Consider the following 14,402-nt stretch of genomic DNA (forward strand, 5'->3'; position numbering starts at 1 on the left):
ACACAGCCCCTGAGGAACCATGCCTGAGAAAACCTTGCGCTGTGGCAGAGAGGAGGAGAATGACATGGGGTTCCTCACATGTCTTGTCTGCTCGGGGCAAAGACCAGCAACTTACAAACTCAAAGTGGGGCAACACGGATGCTTGTGCTTCTCTGCCAGCACCATGTCGTGGAGGGCACAAAGTCATGACTACTGCCTCCCCTTGCCCTTCTTTGCCCTCAGAATAACAACACCCACACTCTTACTGTCATCCACATGTATCCTAGCCCCTTGCTCTAAACCTGTGTGGCCACACACTGCTCTGTTCAGGATAAGAAGGCATTACAGTAGTTTTCTTGGCCTTTGTTTAGAAAAATACATTTCTTTTTTCTATCGGGCCACACAGAGCCCAGCGACTGATGTGCAGGAGCCCAAGCCTTTAGTACAGCAGCCACTCTGCAAGACTATGGGCTCAGCAGCACTTGCTGGTGAACATCCAGCAGCAAGGTATCGAAACCATGCTTTGAACACCACTGCTGTGCTCACTGCTTCCATGGGCATGTCACAGCCTGTACCCACATGCTGCTGCTCATACATCAGCATGGCAAGGTGCCCTGGAAGAGCTGGATATGCCTCCATCATCACCTGTAATGAGTGCTGCAAAAAGGCCTGTAAGCCTCTTAAACTCCCATAAAAAAAATAGCTCTATAAAATATAGATGATCATTACCTTCCTCCTATTCATTCAATACCCATCACTTTATGATTGCTATAACACATTGCAGTGCACTGTGAAGCACCACCTCTTAGGTTGCTTGTTGACACAGTAGCCTCTCCACACAATCAAAGAATAGATCTGCATCTCAACCATATTTCTCATCCCCCACACTAATCTTGTGTGGCTACTCACTTGTCAGCTTTGTAGGGGAAGAGACTTCTCACAGGCTTCCTAGCAGATGAGGAAAAAAACACTCTTTGCTTCCCAAAGGAATACTCACAGCAGAGCTACCTGATGTTGCCACTTTTAAGTACTGTACCAATAACCTGGCAATGCCAAAGGAAGAGAGACTTGGATTTTGCTTTACAGTCCCTCAACAAAGTCTCACCATGAAGGAACACCTAATCTCTCAGGCAGAGTTGTCATGTGGGAAATAGAGCTCCGAGGCTGGAAAACACCCAGCAAGGGGACAGCTGTGCCTGGGCACCGTAGCCATGTTCAGCAAACTTATGGATTGATGAGCTCAGCATCTGCACACACTGATTCATGACAAAGTGGGGCAGGGTGCTCCTGGAGGGCTGCCAGGCGTTCAGGGAATGAAAGTAAGCATGACTCGGGTAAAACGCTGGGCTCACCCATGCTGACCTCGGCCAAGAAGCCAGAAGACTTTTAAACTCTCATAAAATCTCATTTTATTAAGGTGTAAGCAACACAGGCCAGGACACAAACAGATGAAACATTAAACAATCAGGTGCAAGATATAGTGTTACTCATCTACTTATCTTATAAAATCCATGCCTGTGAGCATAGATTTATCTTAAGAGGAAAGTGCACAGGCAGGTAATCATGAAATGAATTAGTTAAAGACTACAGCAACCCATTGGCTGTGGTTGTACTACAGGTTGAAAGGAGCTTCGTGGCAATGAGAAGTTAAAGCAGCTTCTCCTACTTAGACCCTCTCAGTGAACATGAGACTATTGCAAGTAGATGAATTTGCCAAATCTGTCCTGTTTTAAAGGCCTGGGAATTAGGCAGCTCTTAATTCTTGCTTTCACCTCCAACACCTCGCAGGTCCCTTTGGCTCACTCTTCCCATTGTACCCTCTGCTGTCACCTCTGCATGAGCACTGGCTTTCCAATCAGGAGGACTCAAGTGATCATCAACACTTACCATGTCTCGTGTCTCATTGTGAAACCATGTTGCAGGGCTTCATTTATAAATAATACTAGAGAGCTAGCATCCCTTGAAAGTAATACTTTTTGCTCTTTTGAAATTCTGGTCTTCAACAGCACTCTTGTGTTATATAGTCCCTTCCACTTCCCTTCTCTGATATGTTTTCTTATTATTCAATAATTTTAAGTTTTTGCACCATAAACTGTCTGTGATGCTTTTGCGAATGTGATTCTTTAGCAAAGATTAGGGAAATCCATAGTTTCCCTTTCTTGTCCATCTTTTCTGAGGGAGCTGACTATTGCTGTGGTCAGGCTAGTGATAGGAGGTAGACAGACAGGACCCTTCAGAAAGTGGCCAGTCCAACATTATAATATTCAGCTAGGCAACAAGCCTCCATTAGAAAATACCCACTGCCAGGCACAGTGGAGATGATTGTTAAATAACATGGAGGTCAATCTCCAAGGCAAAATGGAGTCCTTGTAAAGAGCTGACATTCCCAGAAGTAGAAGGCTTGCAATTTGCTTCAGTACAATTTCAATCAGTCACAGATTCAGATGAAAATACACACACACACACATATATATCTTATAGCTAAAAATTGATTAAAGAATAAATACAGTTTAATCTGGATACTTTCTAGTCATCAGCACACTCACAGCAAACGCGGGTAAAGCCCTTCCCATATCTTCTTTCACGAAGCCTAGCCATGAATACTTTGGGCAAATCTGGACATCATCTGTTTCAGTTGATCTAAAACACCAAACTGACTAAGTATTTAAGATCTTGGAAGATATTTACACAAAAGAGGTTGGCTTGAATCTGAACTATCAAAATTACTCATAAGTTTGAATTGACAAAAAAGTCAACCACCATTTAGCTTCTCTCAGCTGTGGCTCGTGACTGCTTTTGCAGAGAAAATCATAGAAAAGTTTTCAGTCTGGAAATCTCAAGTCTCAGAAGCTAGTCCTAGAGAAAGAAAAAGTGTTAACCAGGATGAACATCTGGTAAGAAAAGAAAAAAAGAACAGATTATGGTTTGTTCTTATACCTTTAAAAGTTGAGATTTGATTAAATTAATAGGTAAACAGTAGCCCAATCTCAACGTCATTTTAGTCAACATCTATTGCTATAATACCAAAGTGTCTTTAATAATACATTAAGCAATAGATATATGTCATATATTTGATTTAAAAGTTGGCCAAACTAGTCAGAAGAGGTCAGATCAGAAAAAAAAAATGAGTGGTCCTTCCTGGCCTTAAGCTCAACTACTGTCAATTTTAAAAAGGCTCAACAGACATGTTGCCACCTAAGGTAAAGTATTGAAATGGTATCAAAAGTTACTATTTTTAGTGCTTTCTGCCAAAATTAATGTATTTCATGTAAAAAACAACAACAAAAACAATATTGCTGAAAGGCGCAGGGCAGTAAGATCAGTCCTTTGAAGCGGATAGATGCAGAGCACCACGGATATCCATCACCTGCAGCGCCGCGGAGCAAGGAAGCAGCCTGCGAAGGCAGGTGAGCAGTGATGCCTGACACAACCAGTCAGTGTCAACCGCGCAAGCCTCATGCTCCCTGCCTGCAGCTTGAGCCGCCTTTTTAATTGCCCTGCAGGCTTCCTTGTCCCTTTTGCAGTTTGAAATGCTTGCCTGGTGTCAGCATCCATGCTTGCCTTTGTCCTCACTTGAACTGCTAGTATTAGGGAGGAAAAAAAAAAAGGAAAAAAAAAAAAAGGAAAAGGCTGAAATAATAACTTAAACTCAGGACATACTGATCTCTGTAATTGTGCCAGCATATGTTGAGCAGAAACATATGGGAAAGTGGGAAGAATTCAATCTATAATGTAGAATTATGGCAGCAAAATGCATGTGATTTTAAAGGTGACTAGTACATCTGGTTTGAAAAAAAATGAGATAAATTTGCTGTTAAATTAGGCGCTGAAAGCCCCTAGAGTGCAAGAGGCAGGAGGCCTCCTGTAGGCATTGGGTGATAAAGCACACTGCAAACGTGGACCCCAGCTTTGATGTCCTGATGTCAGACCTCCCAAATCCCTATGAATGTGCATAAATAACTGACATCAGTCTTGGAGGAGCTGAGCACTCCCTGTACCTGCTGAAAGGTGCTCAGGTACCACGGTGATGAGTGTGATACTGAAACCACAGCTAGCCAGAGAGAGTCCTAAAAGTGAGGGTCAGGGTGAAGCCCCTCCTGTTATTTATTCCTACAGAAAACTTCCCACTAGGTTTGATGGCCTGGCTTTCACCCCCAACTTCCTAACACGAAAATTTTTTTTGGCTGGAGTCAACTACTGGCTCTACAGCCCCACGTCTCACAGACCCCTGCCTCATGGTTCCTGAGCCCCGCTATGCATGTGAAGTTTCCTCAGTCTTAGATGTCAACACTCCAAATACCTTTCGACCCTATGTACAAAGCAGGTCTTTTTATTCCTTATAATAAATAAATAAATAAATACAAAACCACTATGTGGGGACAAGCTGTGATTGCAAAAGGCTGCAATATATCTGGTACGTCCTGCTGCCACTTGCTGACGTTTTAATCCGGCACAGCAAACTCACACGTTCAAACTGGCCACACCAGGGTCCCCAGGGCGCACCCACCACGCTCCAAAGCCTGGGAACACATAACTCACATAGAGGTAAGACCACAGTCCCTTCCAACAAATTCCTCTGCCAACAGCACAGGGCAAAGCCAACGTTTTCTCTGATAAAGGATGGACATTTCAGCCCATTGGCACTACTTGAAAGCAACCGTGAAAACCCTCCGGAGGCTTGGAAACCCATCGACTTGGACACTTAGCCTCCTTCAAGTTCTGTCGTAGGGCAAACACGTGCAAAGTGCTGATTTAACCACTGAATGTCGCATACTTTCCTATCTCGCCCTGGGGCCTCACTCGGCACTGCCCAGCGCCCTCTAAAGTTAAAAAAAAAAAAAAAAAAAAAAAAAAAAAAAAACCTCCACAGGCACAGGCAGGAGGAGGAAAAGGAGGAGGAGGAGGAGGACGGCCCTGGGCGGTCCCGGGATCCGTGGCCCCGCGCTTTAAAGCGCCACAGGCACAACGGCAGGAGGAGCGGAGGGGTGTCCACCGACAGAGCGACCCACAGACAGACGGACAGACAGACAGACAGACAGACGGACAGACAGATAGACGGACCACGCCATGGCGAGCCCGTGCGTGGAGCTGAGCAACAAGATGAAGATGCCCATCTTGGGGCTGGGCACCTGGCAGGTACCCGTGTGGCCGGAGGATGGGGTGCGCGCGGCGGCGCGGAGCCCTTTGCTCCTGCAGACAGGGCAAAAATTAAAAGAATTAAAAATTTAAAAGAAAATCAAAGGAAAGGGGAAAAAACAAAGTGGCGGTTGGCGCACTTCCCTGCGCGGAGCGGGGGGGCCGCGCCGCCTGGCCCGGATTATTGTGGCCGCTTGTGTAACATGCTGGGCAGGCTGCTGCTGGGGCGGGGGGGCAGGCAGGAAAAAGGGACAAAAAGCCGGAAAAAAAGGCACGAGAGAAAAAAAAAAACATATTGCAAAAAAATAGGTGAGGAATGCTACCTACGCTTGCAGCTCAGTCCCGTGGGAAGGGTCCCCTACAGAGTGCCCAATGGCCTGGTGAAAGGGATGCTTCCCTCCAGGATCTGCGCAGGATGAGACACAGCAAAATGCCTGTGTGAGGAAGGGATTGGGAGAGCTACACTGGTGAAAACACTTGGGTAACACCATGAGCAAATAAGGGGAAGTGGTACTGGACCTGACACTGCTGGATATGCCAGGGGCAAAATGTGTAAAACTAATACCCTTTCCGCCCCATTCCCTGCCCTCCTGATGAAAATGCCTGTTACCTGAGCAGGTAAAACTCCATGTAAATACAGGTGACAAGCAACCTGCAGCATCTCACTGGAAAGGGTGATTTTTGGGGAGTCCTGCTGACAAGGGCTGGGAGCAGGGATTGCATAGCTCACCTTTGGTCGTGTTTCCTTTCAGGCTCCTCCAGGGAAGGTGGAAGAGGTGGTGAAGTTTGCTATTGATGCAGGTTACCGCCACTTTGACTGTGCCTACTTTTACCGAAATGAAGACGAAATAGGGAACGCCGTGGAGCAGAAGATCAAGGAGGGGGTTGTGAAGCGGGAGGACCTCTTCCTCGTCAGTAAGGTACAACGACGCACAATTCTTGCTGCAATTTCTCGGACAGAGCTATAATACAGCAAGCAACCCTTGTTTCCTAAAATAACCTAAGCAATTATCCCCCCCGCTTCTCCAATAGTCTTCAGGAATGTTTTCATCTAGGCTATGAATCTATCCTTTAATTGAAATTTGGACAGAGCTTTATTAGGAACACTCAATCACTTAGAGATAGCAAGGCTCTTGCTCATCAATAACGCCGTTACATCTATTAAGTCGCTTATGTATGTTGAACTTTCCCACACACATACCCTAAAAAGATACTTACTGGTGGGCAAGATATTACAAAATGGTGCAATGTAGAAAATGAAAACCTGAGAAGGAACAGAAATAAAGTAGTGGACTTCAGTCTGATGTATGTCTCTATACTTAACTCCTTTCCATCATCTCACCCACTCATCTCAGGAACATCTGTTACCAAAAAATGAAAAAAAGAAAAAACTTCTAAAAACAAAAATAACAACTAGAGTTTTTCATCAGCAAAACCAGGAAACACTAAGCATAAATAAGTTTTCCACATACTCTTGATTTTTGTTAAAGAGCAGTTTGTAATTAAAACAATATTTCTCTTTTTTTTTTCTGTATAAACAGTTTGATTTTCCATTCCAAAAAAAAAATGATCTAATAAAATTCACAACAGTCCACAGTGGCCAGATAAAAGAGGGGAGAAGGAAGGTAGTCATTAGGTGCTCAAAATTTAAATTTCAGATGATAGAAAAGAACAACAAAACTGTGGTAACTTTGCTATGCTGGTTGCCAGATACATGTGGCGAAAAGCTACAGTCAGCTCTGGCACTCCCTTTTCATAAATATTACTATCGATGATCCACCTCCAATACCGACTTTTTTAGTTATGGTATGCTTGTCTAACTCTACCACTCAAACATTATCGTGCACGTCCACCTGCTTGGCGTAGGTCTTCAAGGAATTGTCCTCTAAGACCACCAAGGGGAAATGTCGATTTTGACCCTGGAAGCTGCTGAGTCAAAGTCAAGCTTGGTTTCTCCCCATAGTTGTGGAACACGTTTCATGAGAAACCTCTGGTAAAGGAAGCGTGCAAGAAGAGCCTTGCCGCACTGAAACTGGACTACATCGACCTCTACCTGATACATTTTCCTATGGGATACAAGGTAGGCCTACTGTTCCTTACTGTTTTCTTACCTTGGAAGACACCAGGTGAGCATAACAAGGCTACATGCTTGCAGATGCAGCCAGTCGGCTCTTTCGTGAGCCTGGTGGTGTCAAGCACTTGCAGTGACTAAAAAGGCCAGTTCTGCATGTACATCTCTTTGGTGGAGTGAGATAGCTGGGGGTATGAGCATACCTAACAAGCCCACTGGGAATTCGAGGGAAACTCCAACCAATGCATGATGCAGTTTGGCATCATGGCATTGTGGCCATTAACAGTGTGAATATCTCAAATTTTGGAGATGCTGATCTGATCTGGAGTAACCAACGGTGGAAAATGAAACACAGCATGAAAGAATTTGCCTTTTTTATATATAAAAATTATGTAATGATCATAAGGGAGTGTCTTTTCCCTTCTCTCTAGAAGTTATTTAAGTTACTCAAATAATTACTACTAATCCCCATCTCTTTGTATGCAGTGACCTGATTTGCAGAAGTATGGCCTTCATCCAACAGAATATTGATGCACAAGCATGATTTTTAGTTATGCAATATGTTCAAAAAAACTGTTGATTTGCTGCCTGTCATTCCAATCAAATGCTAATATACAGTATGGAAATTCAATGCTGAAAACAAGTTTTTCTGCTTTTTGCCTTGCATAAACAGGCTGGTGAAGAACTGAGTCCTGTGGATGACAAAGGAATGATTATTCCCAGTGATACAGATTTTCTGGACACATGGGAGGTAAGTTTATGTTTACTCTTTTGTGCCTGTGCCAGCACTAACTGTGGGGCAGAGATCTGCAGGCAAAGTGAAACTAAGGTTAGGGTAGGGGAGTGTAGTTACACAAAACTATTTTGTGATTAGAGAGAACAGAGTTGATGCTTTCTCTCTCTCTCTCTCTCTCTTTTTTTTTTTTTTTTAGGACAAGAGAGTCTTTGCTGTCTTTGCTAAGACTAAAGGGGAGGAAACTACCTGTAATCACTAGCTGTAGGCGCTGTCAGTAATATAATATTTGAACACACACTTCTACACAATGGTATAACTACTACTTAGATTAACCTAGGTGTGGTTGTTCATTTACTGGGAGTTGCAGAGAGAGGGAATTAGTACAAGGTTTTCAGCAACGGGCATCGGCATTGCTGACTGTCCTTGGCTCCTTTCCTTGTGGTCTGTAGGGAGTCAGGGTCTGCTCCTGCTACCTGCTCCTGTGTGATGCTGCAGCTCTGGAAATTAATCGTTTCCTCTACAATGCAGTTCGTTAGGAATGTACTGAGGTAACGGAATTTGAGCTAACATCTTCCTTAATGAACTCCTCTCCTAACTCAGAGTTAGGACTAGGGGGTCTCCTGCTTTTTCACTATGGTATAATGACCCTCAGAGAAGCCTAAACTAGAAATACGTACCCCATTACAAAAGAATTAGCCAGGCCATTCTTCCTCTGTTGCTTTCCTATCTGCAATGGTATATCACTGAAGTGTACAGATAATAAAAGGTGCAAAAACTTACTCTTTTCTTACTGGGGAGACCATTATTTAATCTAGTTTGGCTTATTTACTAGTTTGTCACTTTCTTTAGTGAAAGAAGAGAGTGTAGTTTGCAGTAATACTACCTCATAAATATCTGTTGGTTGTTTTGACCCTTTAGGCCATGGAAGAGCTGGTGGATGCTGGTCTAGTAAAAGCCATTGGTATCTCCAACTTTAACCATGAGCAGATTGAGAGACTACTGAACAAGCCTGGCCTCAGGTACAAACCTGTAAATAACCAGGTAAGATCTTTATTTCCCTTAGTGTCAGCTAATTTTGGAATATTCTTGAAACTATGTGATCTGTACTTCAGCTCTTGAAACTTGCCTTTACCATAACCTGTGGAAAAACCTCACATGGCACCAGATATCTCAGACTGTTTGAACAGCCTCCAAGTCCGTGCAGTCTATTAGGCTTCAATAAGGTGTCAGCATTAATGCTTTTTAGCTGATGAAGATCTCAACAGAAAATTTTGTTGTAGACAAAATTTTGTTGTTGTGTGTATAATGCAGTGGAGATTTAAGAGAGCAGTATTGTAACAAAACAATGTGAAATTAGTCATAGCATGGTAATACTAACCAGATGAGAATATTCCATTCCCACTCCTGCTGCAAGCATGGGAGCGCATTAGCAGAGTCACTGTTTTTTTTTTCCCATCCAACACAAAAGAATACATTTAATTCAACTTCTTTGTATAAAAGGAAGTTAGAGCACACAACAAACTCTCGCCTCTAGCCTCCTGAAGAAAAGCACAAGAAAACTAGGGCACCAGGAGCTTCTGACTTTCTTTCTTCTGCATTGTGTTTTTGGACCTGTCAGGAGTTGCTGCTTGTCTTTCTCAGCCAACTTAGCACAAGTGGAGATAGGGCTCAGAGATTTTAAGGAGGGCTATATAGTTCAGGTGGGGATGGCTCCAGGTATTTCCAAGGTAAGAGCTGCACCAAATTCAACACTCCAAAGCCCTTCAGGCTTTGGCTGCAGCTTGCTTTTCCATCAGTGTGCATGCACGACGCGCTGCCATTACACCAAATCACCAGGTCTGGTGCCCCATTTAAACAAGATTCAAGGACAAGACCTTAAGTAAGGTCACTGCCATATTGCAGTGAAACACCAATGTTTCCCAGCAGTAGTGCCAAGTGTGCAACAAATGTAATTCTTTTGCAAGAAGGGCATGCTTCTTTGTATACTGCATTCATTTGAACAGTTCATGAAATTTAAAAAGTCCTTCTTCTGCAAAAAGAAGTTCAACTGCAGCACTGTACCAATACGGTATTTTTAAAGCATTGGCTTCAAACCTAGGGAAACAGAAATGGTATTTATGCACATGTGAGTTGTGGCTAAACTTTATTTCATACTTCTAGTAGAAGAAAGAACATCCTAGCTATGTATTTGAGCAGAAACTTCAACAGCTGAAGCACAGCATGAAGCAACTTTCCTAAGCTCAAACAGGGTGTGCTGCAGAGTAGTGAGAGGGACCCAGGCTTCATAGCTTTGTCCGTTCAGTACAGCATCTCTTAAGGAAAGACATGGTGTGGATATCCACCAAGGCTGACCTAAATAAGCTCATCTTCCCAGGCATACCCAGGAACCAGGGAGTCTCCTGATGAGAGGAGAGGCTGGCTAACGCAGAGTTAGCACAAGCTTCTCAACTCAAGCTTCAAGTACCCTGAACTGCCCCTTTGAAGAGGCTATCCTGCTGTCTTGGCTATAGTCTAGGAAGATTAGTTTCCACTGATTCCTGCAAAAGCACTTGGCTGACTCCTACCACCTATCTCTTTGTCTAATGCATAGTACCAGGGAGCCCTATTCTGTGTCTGAGGCCTCTAGATGTTGCTGTAATCTGAATAACTTTTTTTTTTTTTTTTAAATGGTAGATTTTAATCATAATACCGGGAATCATTTCTATGCTGTATGCAATTCAGGAGGTATTTTATGTTCTGGTACCCAGGGCAGCTTGCCAACCACTGTGTTTCTGTGCTTGCAGATTGAATGCCACCCATACCTCACCCAGGAAAAGTTGATCAAATATTGCCAATCTAAAGGGATTGCTGTAACTGCCTATAGTCCCCTCGGCTCTCCAAACCGCCCATGGTAAGGAAGCCCTACAGCCTTTCTCTCTGCAAAGACATGCACGTGCAGCTTGAGTAGTTGGGGCAAATTATGTAAATAATGCAAGTATAATGAGGAAAGTAAAGTACTGGTGATTTATTACAGATCAGTTTGTAAAATGTTTGAAATGCTTACTGGAAATTCTAACATTAATATTCTTGGTTTTATTTTGTTAGGGCCAAGCCAGGGGAACCTATGCTGCTTGAGGATCCTAAGATTAAAGATATTGCAGCTAGGCATAATAAAAGCCCTGCCCAGGTAAGTCTGGATAAAATCTTCCTCATCCTCAGGTGTTGTTAAGAGACCGATGCTCAGTCTGCAGCAAACGTTACCTTCTCTAAGGGTAGTATCTAAGTGGCTGAACTGCATTTGACTTTTTGCACTAGCTTCTTTCCAGCATCCCTATGAATTACGAAGAATTTTTTGAAAGTCTTGAGTGCTGAGTTTTTGGAGACTGATCAGTAGTGCTTTGTGCCTACACTGGGGTTCCCCTTTCTAGGGAGGTTTCTTCTGCTCGCAAGAAGTGCTTCCCTTTCCTTTGAGATTGACTTACGAATCACCTAGCCAACCTGTTACTCCCTTTTCCAGCTAAGCTATTCTTCAGAAAAGCCTTGTCTTCTGCAAACATATTTGATTGTTCACAGTTTGCTCCTATTCGCAAAGAATTGTTGAAAATTGCTGGATTATTCAGATTGAAAACATTTCTCTGTAAGCTACTATTCACACAAATAAGGTCTTGTTCAGAGTGTGCAAGAATCTGCACTCCATAGGAAAATGCACTGAATAAATCAACATGTTCATAGGGAACCAGCAATAGTCATGCTTTCAGACAGGCAGAGCAGTACAAAAACAAAAACAAAAAAATAACCATCAAAAAACCCCTGTATGCAACAGTCCTCTTTTGAGGAGAAAACTTCAGAAATTTATCCTCTCTTTTTTTGTTTGTTTCTTTTGAAGATGTCAAAAAGTACAGCCGGGGGCATGTTTATCTGTGAGCCCAAAATAAGCTGCAGTATTGCTATGCTCATCTGCCCGGAGCACCCATCTAACACAAGCCTGTAGCATCATTATTTTTCTCCCAATACCTACACCAAGTGAAACCGAAACATGACCTTGAGAAGCCAGAATATAGAAACAACCTAGGCCAGAAACAAATAGGAGTTTGTGAGCAGACTGCATGCATATGCTCTCACATCGAACTCCGGAGTGCACTCTGGTAAAACCTTCTGAGGAGTGAACATGGCTGTGGGAAGATGCAGCAGAGGGAAGAGAAGGAGAAAATGCATCTGAGCAGATCTCTGTGCACCCCGTGTCCCTAACCTTCCTTGTCCTTTCCTAGGTCGTGATCCGGTTTCTTATCCAAAGGAACGTGATTGTCATTCCCAAGTCTGACAAACCACATCGTGTTGAGGAAAATATGAAGGTAACGTTCCCATTGGGATCGCGGCTATCTCTGTGCACAAGCTGGGCACCAGCAGCTTTTCCATGTTTCCATGTGACAGGCTGTAAAGGTGCAAACAAATTCAAAGCAGTGCTGCATCACTGGGCCTCAGCTAGTTCAGCCACTACATTACATGCTCAAATGAGGCTAGAGACCTAGACACAGTATGGAGTTAATAGCTCGTTTTGAAGCTGTGGTTCCTCTGAGGAGGGAAGAGTCAGCTGTATGTTTGCTAAGAGGTCTGGCCTTTCTGGATGGCATCCCTGTATTACTTTTACGATGCTACATTTGGACTCAGTTCTCCTATTAACCACCAGCAAGAGTTCTAAGATAGCTGACTGTTGTGAGATAACTGATTTGTGGTTAGTACCCAGTAGCTGTCTGTTGTAGCAGAAGCATTTACTACAATATTTACTGTATTTACTGCAATATTTGTGACACACTGACTAATCTGTCCATAGCCCTAAATTTGTCTGTCTGCAGTGCAGCTCCATCTGCAGTGGCCTTTATGGTCAGCTCTGTTAAACCACTAGACGTTGCCTTGAATTCACCTCAAAGAACAAACGACTACCTTAATTGCTTCAAGAATAAATTGCTAAATTGCTAACTTTACTGAGAAATGTCCTTAACTGAGGACTTCCTAAATACACTCACTGATGCAGGATGATCCTGCCTCAAATCATAAATGCATGAAGTGCATTTAGTATCTACTTACAAACCTATGTGAAAAGGGCTGTTTTTGTTTGTTTTTCTCTCCCCTAGGTGTTCGACTTTGAACTGTCTAGAAAGGAGATGGATGTCATACTCGGCTTTAACAGAAACTGGAGGGCGGTCGCAGTACCTGTGTATGTTCCTTATCCTCAGATTCACTAGCCTGCCAGATACTCTTTTTTTTCTTCTTCTTTTTTTTTTTCCATCTTGAAAAAAGATATAGCTAAAAGTAGGGAGAGCTCCTTTTGTACACTGTGGACCTCAGATAACGAGATGCATCTCAGGACTGACATCAGGAGGGAGATTTCATTCAGGGTAGTCTCCAGCAAACTTGCATCTTGGTGTTGCATGTACTTAAAATCATAGAATCATTATGGTTGGAGAAGACCTTCAAGATCATAGAGTCCAACCGTACTTGTGCATAAGCCTCTGTGTGCAAATTAATGATTGCTCTCAGCAGCAAAAATTGAGTATCTTGGAAGCAAAGGAGGGAGACTGCACTAGTGAAATACTGTTGAAAATACTTTATATAATACTTAAATAACCAAATGGTTCTTTTTCTTCTTAGGGCTGTCAATCACAAGGACTACCCATTTAAAGCAGAATATTAATGCCTATGGCTTCTGCAAGATCTCCACGTACAACAGATCTGAAGATGTACCCTGCAGTTTAGTTTAGTTTGTTTTTTTTTTTGTACTGATAATCATTAAGAAGAGTTACTTGCCCTCCTTTTCTGGAGGCAATCACTAGGTCATGAAATAATGCACCAGTGGGGATGGGTCTTCTAATGAGACGACAAGCAGAGATCTGTTCCAAATTAATGGTAAAAAGACAATGTCTCCTCAATTCCTCTTTCTTCATCTTCCTTAATTAAAGACATGTTCAACAAAAAGCTGGTTACTTAAAAGATGTTTTTACATAAAAGATATTTTTACATGCAGTTTTCAGTGTGGTAACTCATACTGACCCATTAGCAGCTGTCAGGAATGCAGTCTTTGATTACTCTGCTTTTTATATAGTTGTGATTTTTATAGAGTAAATTTCTTAATACTCTGAAATTTTATACGAATAAAGTTTGAATAACAACAAAACTCAATAAATATAGTGCTTGAATTATTTTGTGTGATTACTTACAGAACACACCTGAACTCTGCTTTTTGAATTTTAATACAGATAGGAGAGCTGTCTTATGGTTCCCATACAAGAATGACAGATGCTACTTTCTGATTTATGCATCAGGCAGGATAATGTTATTGCTAGAACATGAAGAATAAAGTTGCACTTGTAATTCTGTGTAACTCTCCCTCTCAGCAATCAGAAACCGGGTCCTTACAGTAGGTCAGAAGGGGAGCAGAACATCATATGTATTGATAACCCACCCTGTAGCTGAACACAGGGGCTACTAGCAAATAACACCAAC

At 42.7% G+C, this 14,402-nt stretch overlaps 1 protein-coding gene across 1 annotated transcript; it reads left to right on the forward strand.

Annotated features, from left to right (window-relative positions):
* Positions 1–5,001: 5,001 nt before the first annotated feature.
* LOC104573504 (aldose reductase-related protein 2) lies at positions 5,002–13,647 on the forward strand. The gene is made up of 10 exons (XM_088528447.1): positions 5,002–5,115; positions 5,868–6,035; positions 7,079–7,195; positions 7,860–7,937; positions 8,841–8,963; positions 10,706–10,812; positions 11,007–11,088; positions 12,170–12,253; positions 13,034–13,116; positions 13,551–13,647. Exons 1-10 carry the CDS (start codon positions 5,047–5,049, stop codon positions 13,591–13,593), a joined length of 954 nt encoding a protein of 317 aa, XP_088384573.1. The 5' UTR covers positions 5,002–5,046; the 3' UTR covers positions 13,594–13,647.
* The last annotated feature ends 755 nt before the right edge of the window (positions 13,648–14,402 follow it).

The sequence above is a fragment of the Tinamus guttatus genome, unplaced genomic scaffold (assembly GCF_059628265.1).
Source record: "Tinamus guttatus ecotype Peru unplaced genomic scaffold, ASM5962826v1 Tinamus_guttatus_pri_ptg000308l, whole genome shotgun sequence".
In the NCBI taxonomy this organism is placed as follows: Eukaryota; Metazoa; Chordata; class Aves; order Tinamiformes; family Tinamidae; genus Tinamus; species Tinamus guttatus.

Bases quoted from the DNA above. Each gene is read 5' to 3' on its own strand.
- LOC104573504 (XM_088528447.1), top strand. From the start codon at position 5,047: ATGGCGAGCCCGTGCGTGGAGCTGAGCAACAAGATGAAGATGCCCATC. The intron at 7,938-8,840 runs GTAAGTTTATGT...TTGACCCTTTAG, and splicing joins ATTTTCTGGACACATGGGAG to GCCATGGAAGAGCTGGTGGA. The intron at 12,254-13,033 runs GTAACGTTCCCA...TCTCTCCCCTAG, and splicing joins GTGTTGAGGAAAATATGAAG to GTGTTCGACTTTGAACTGTC.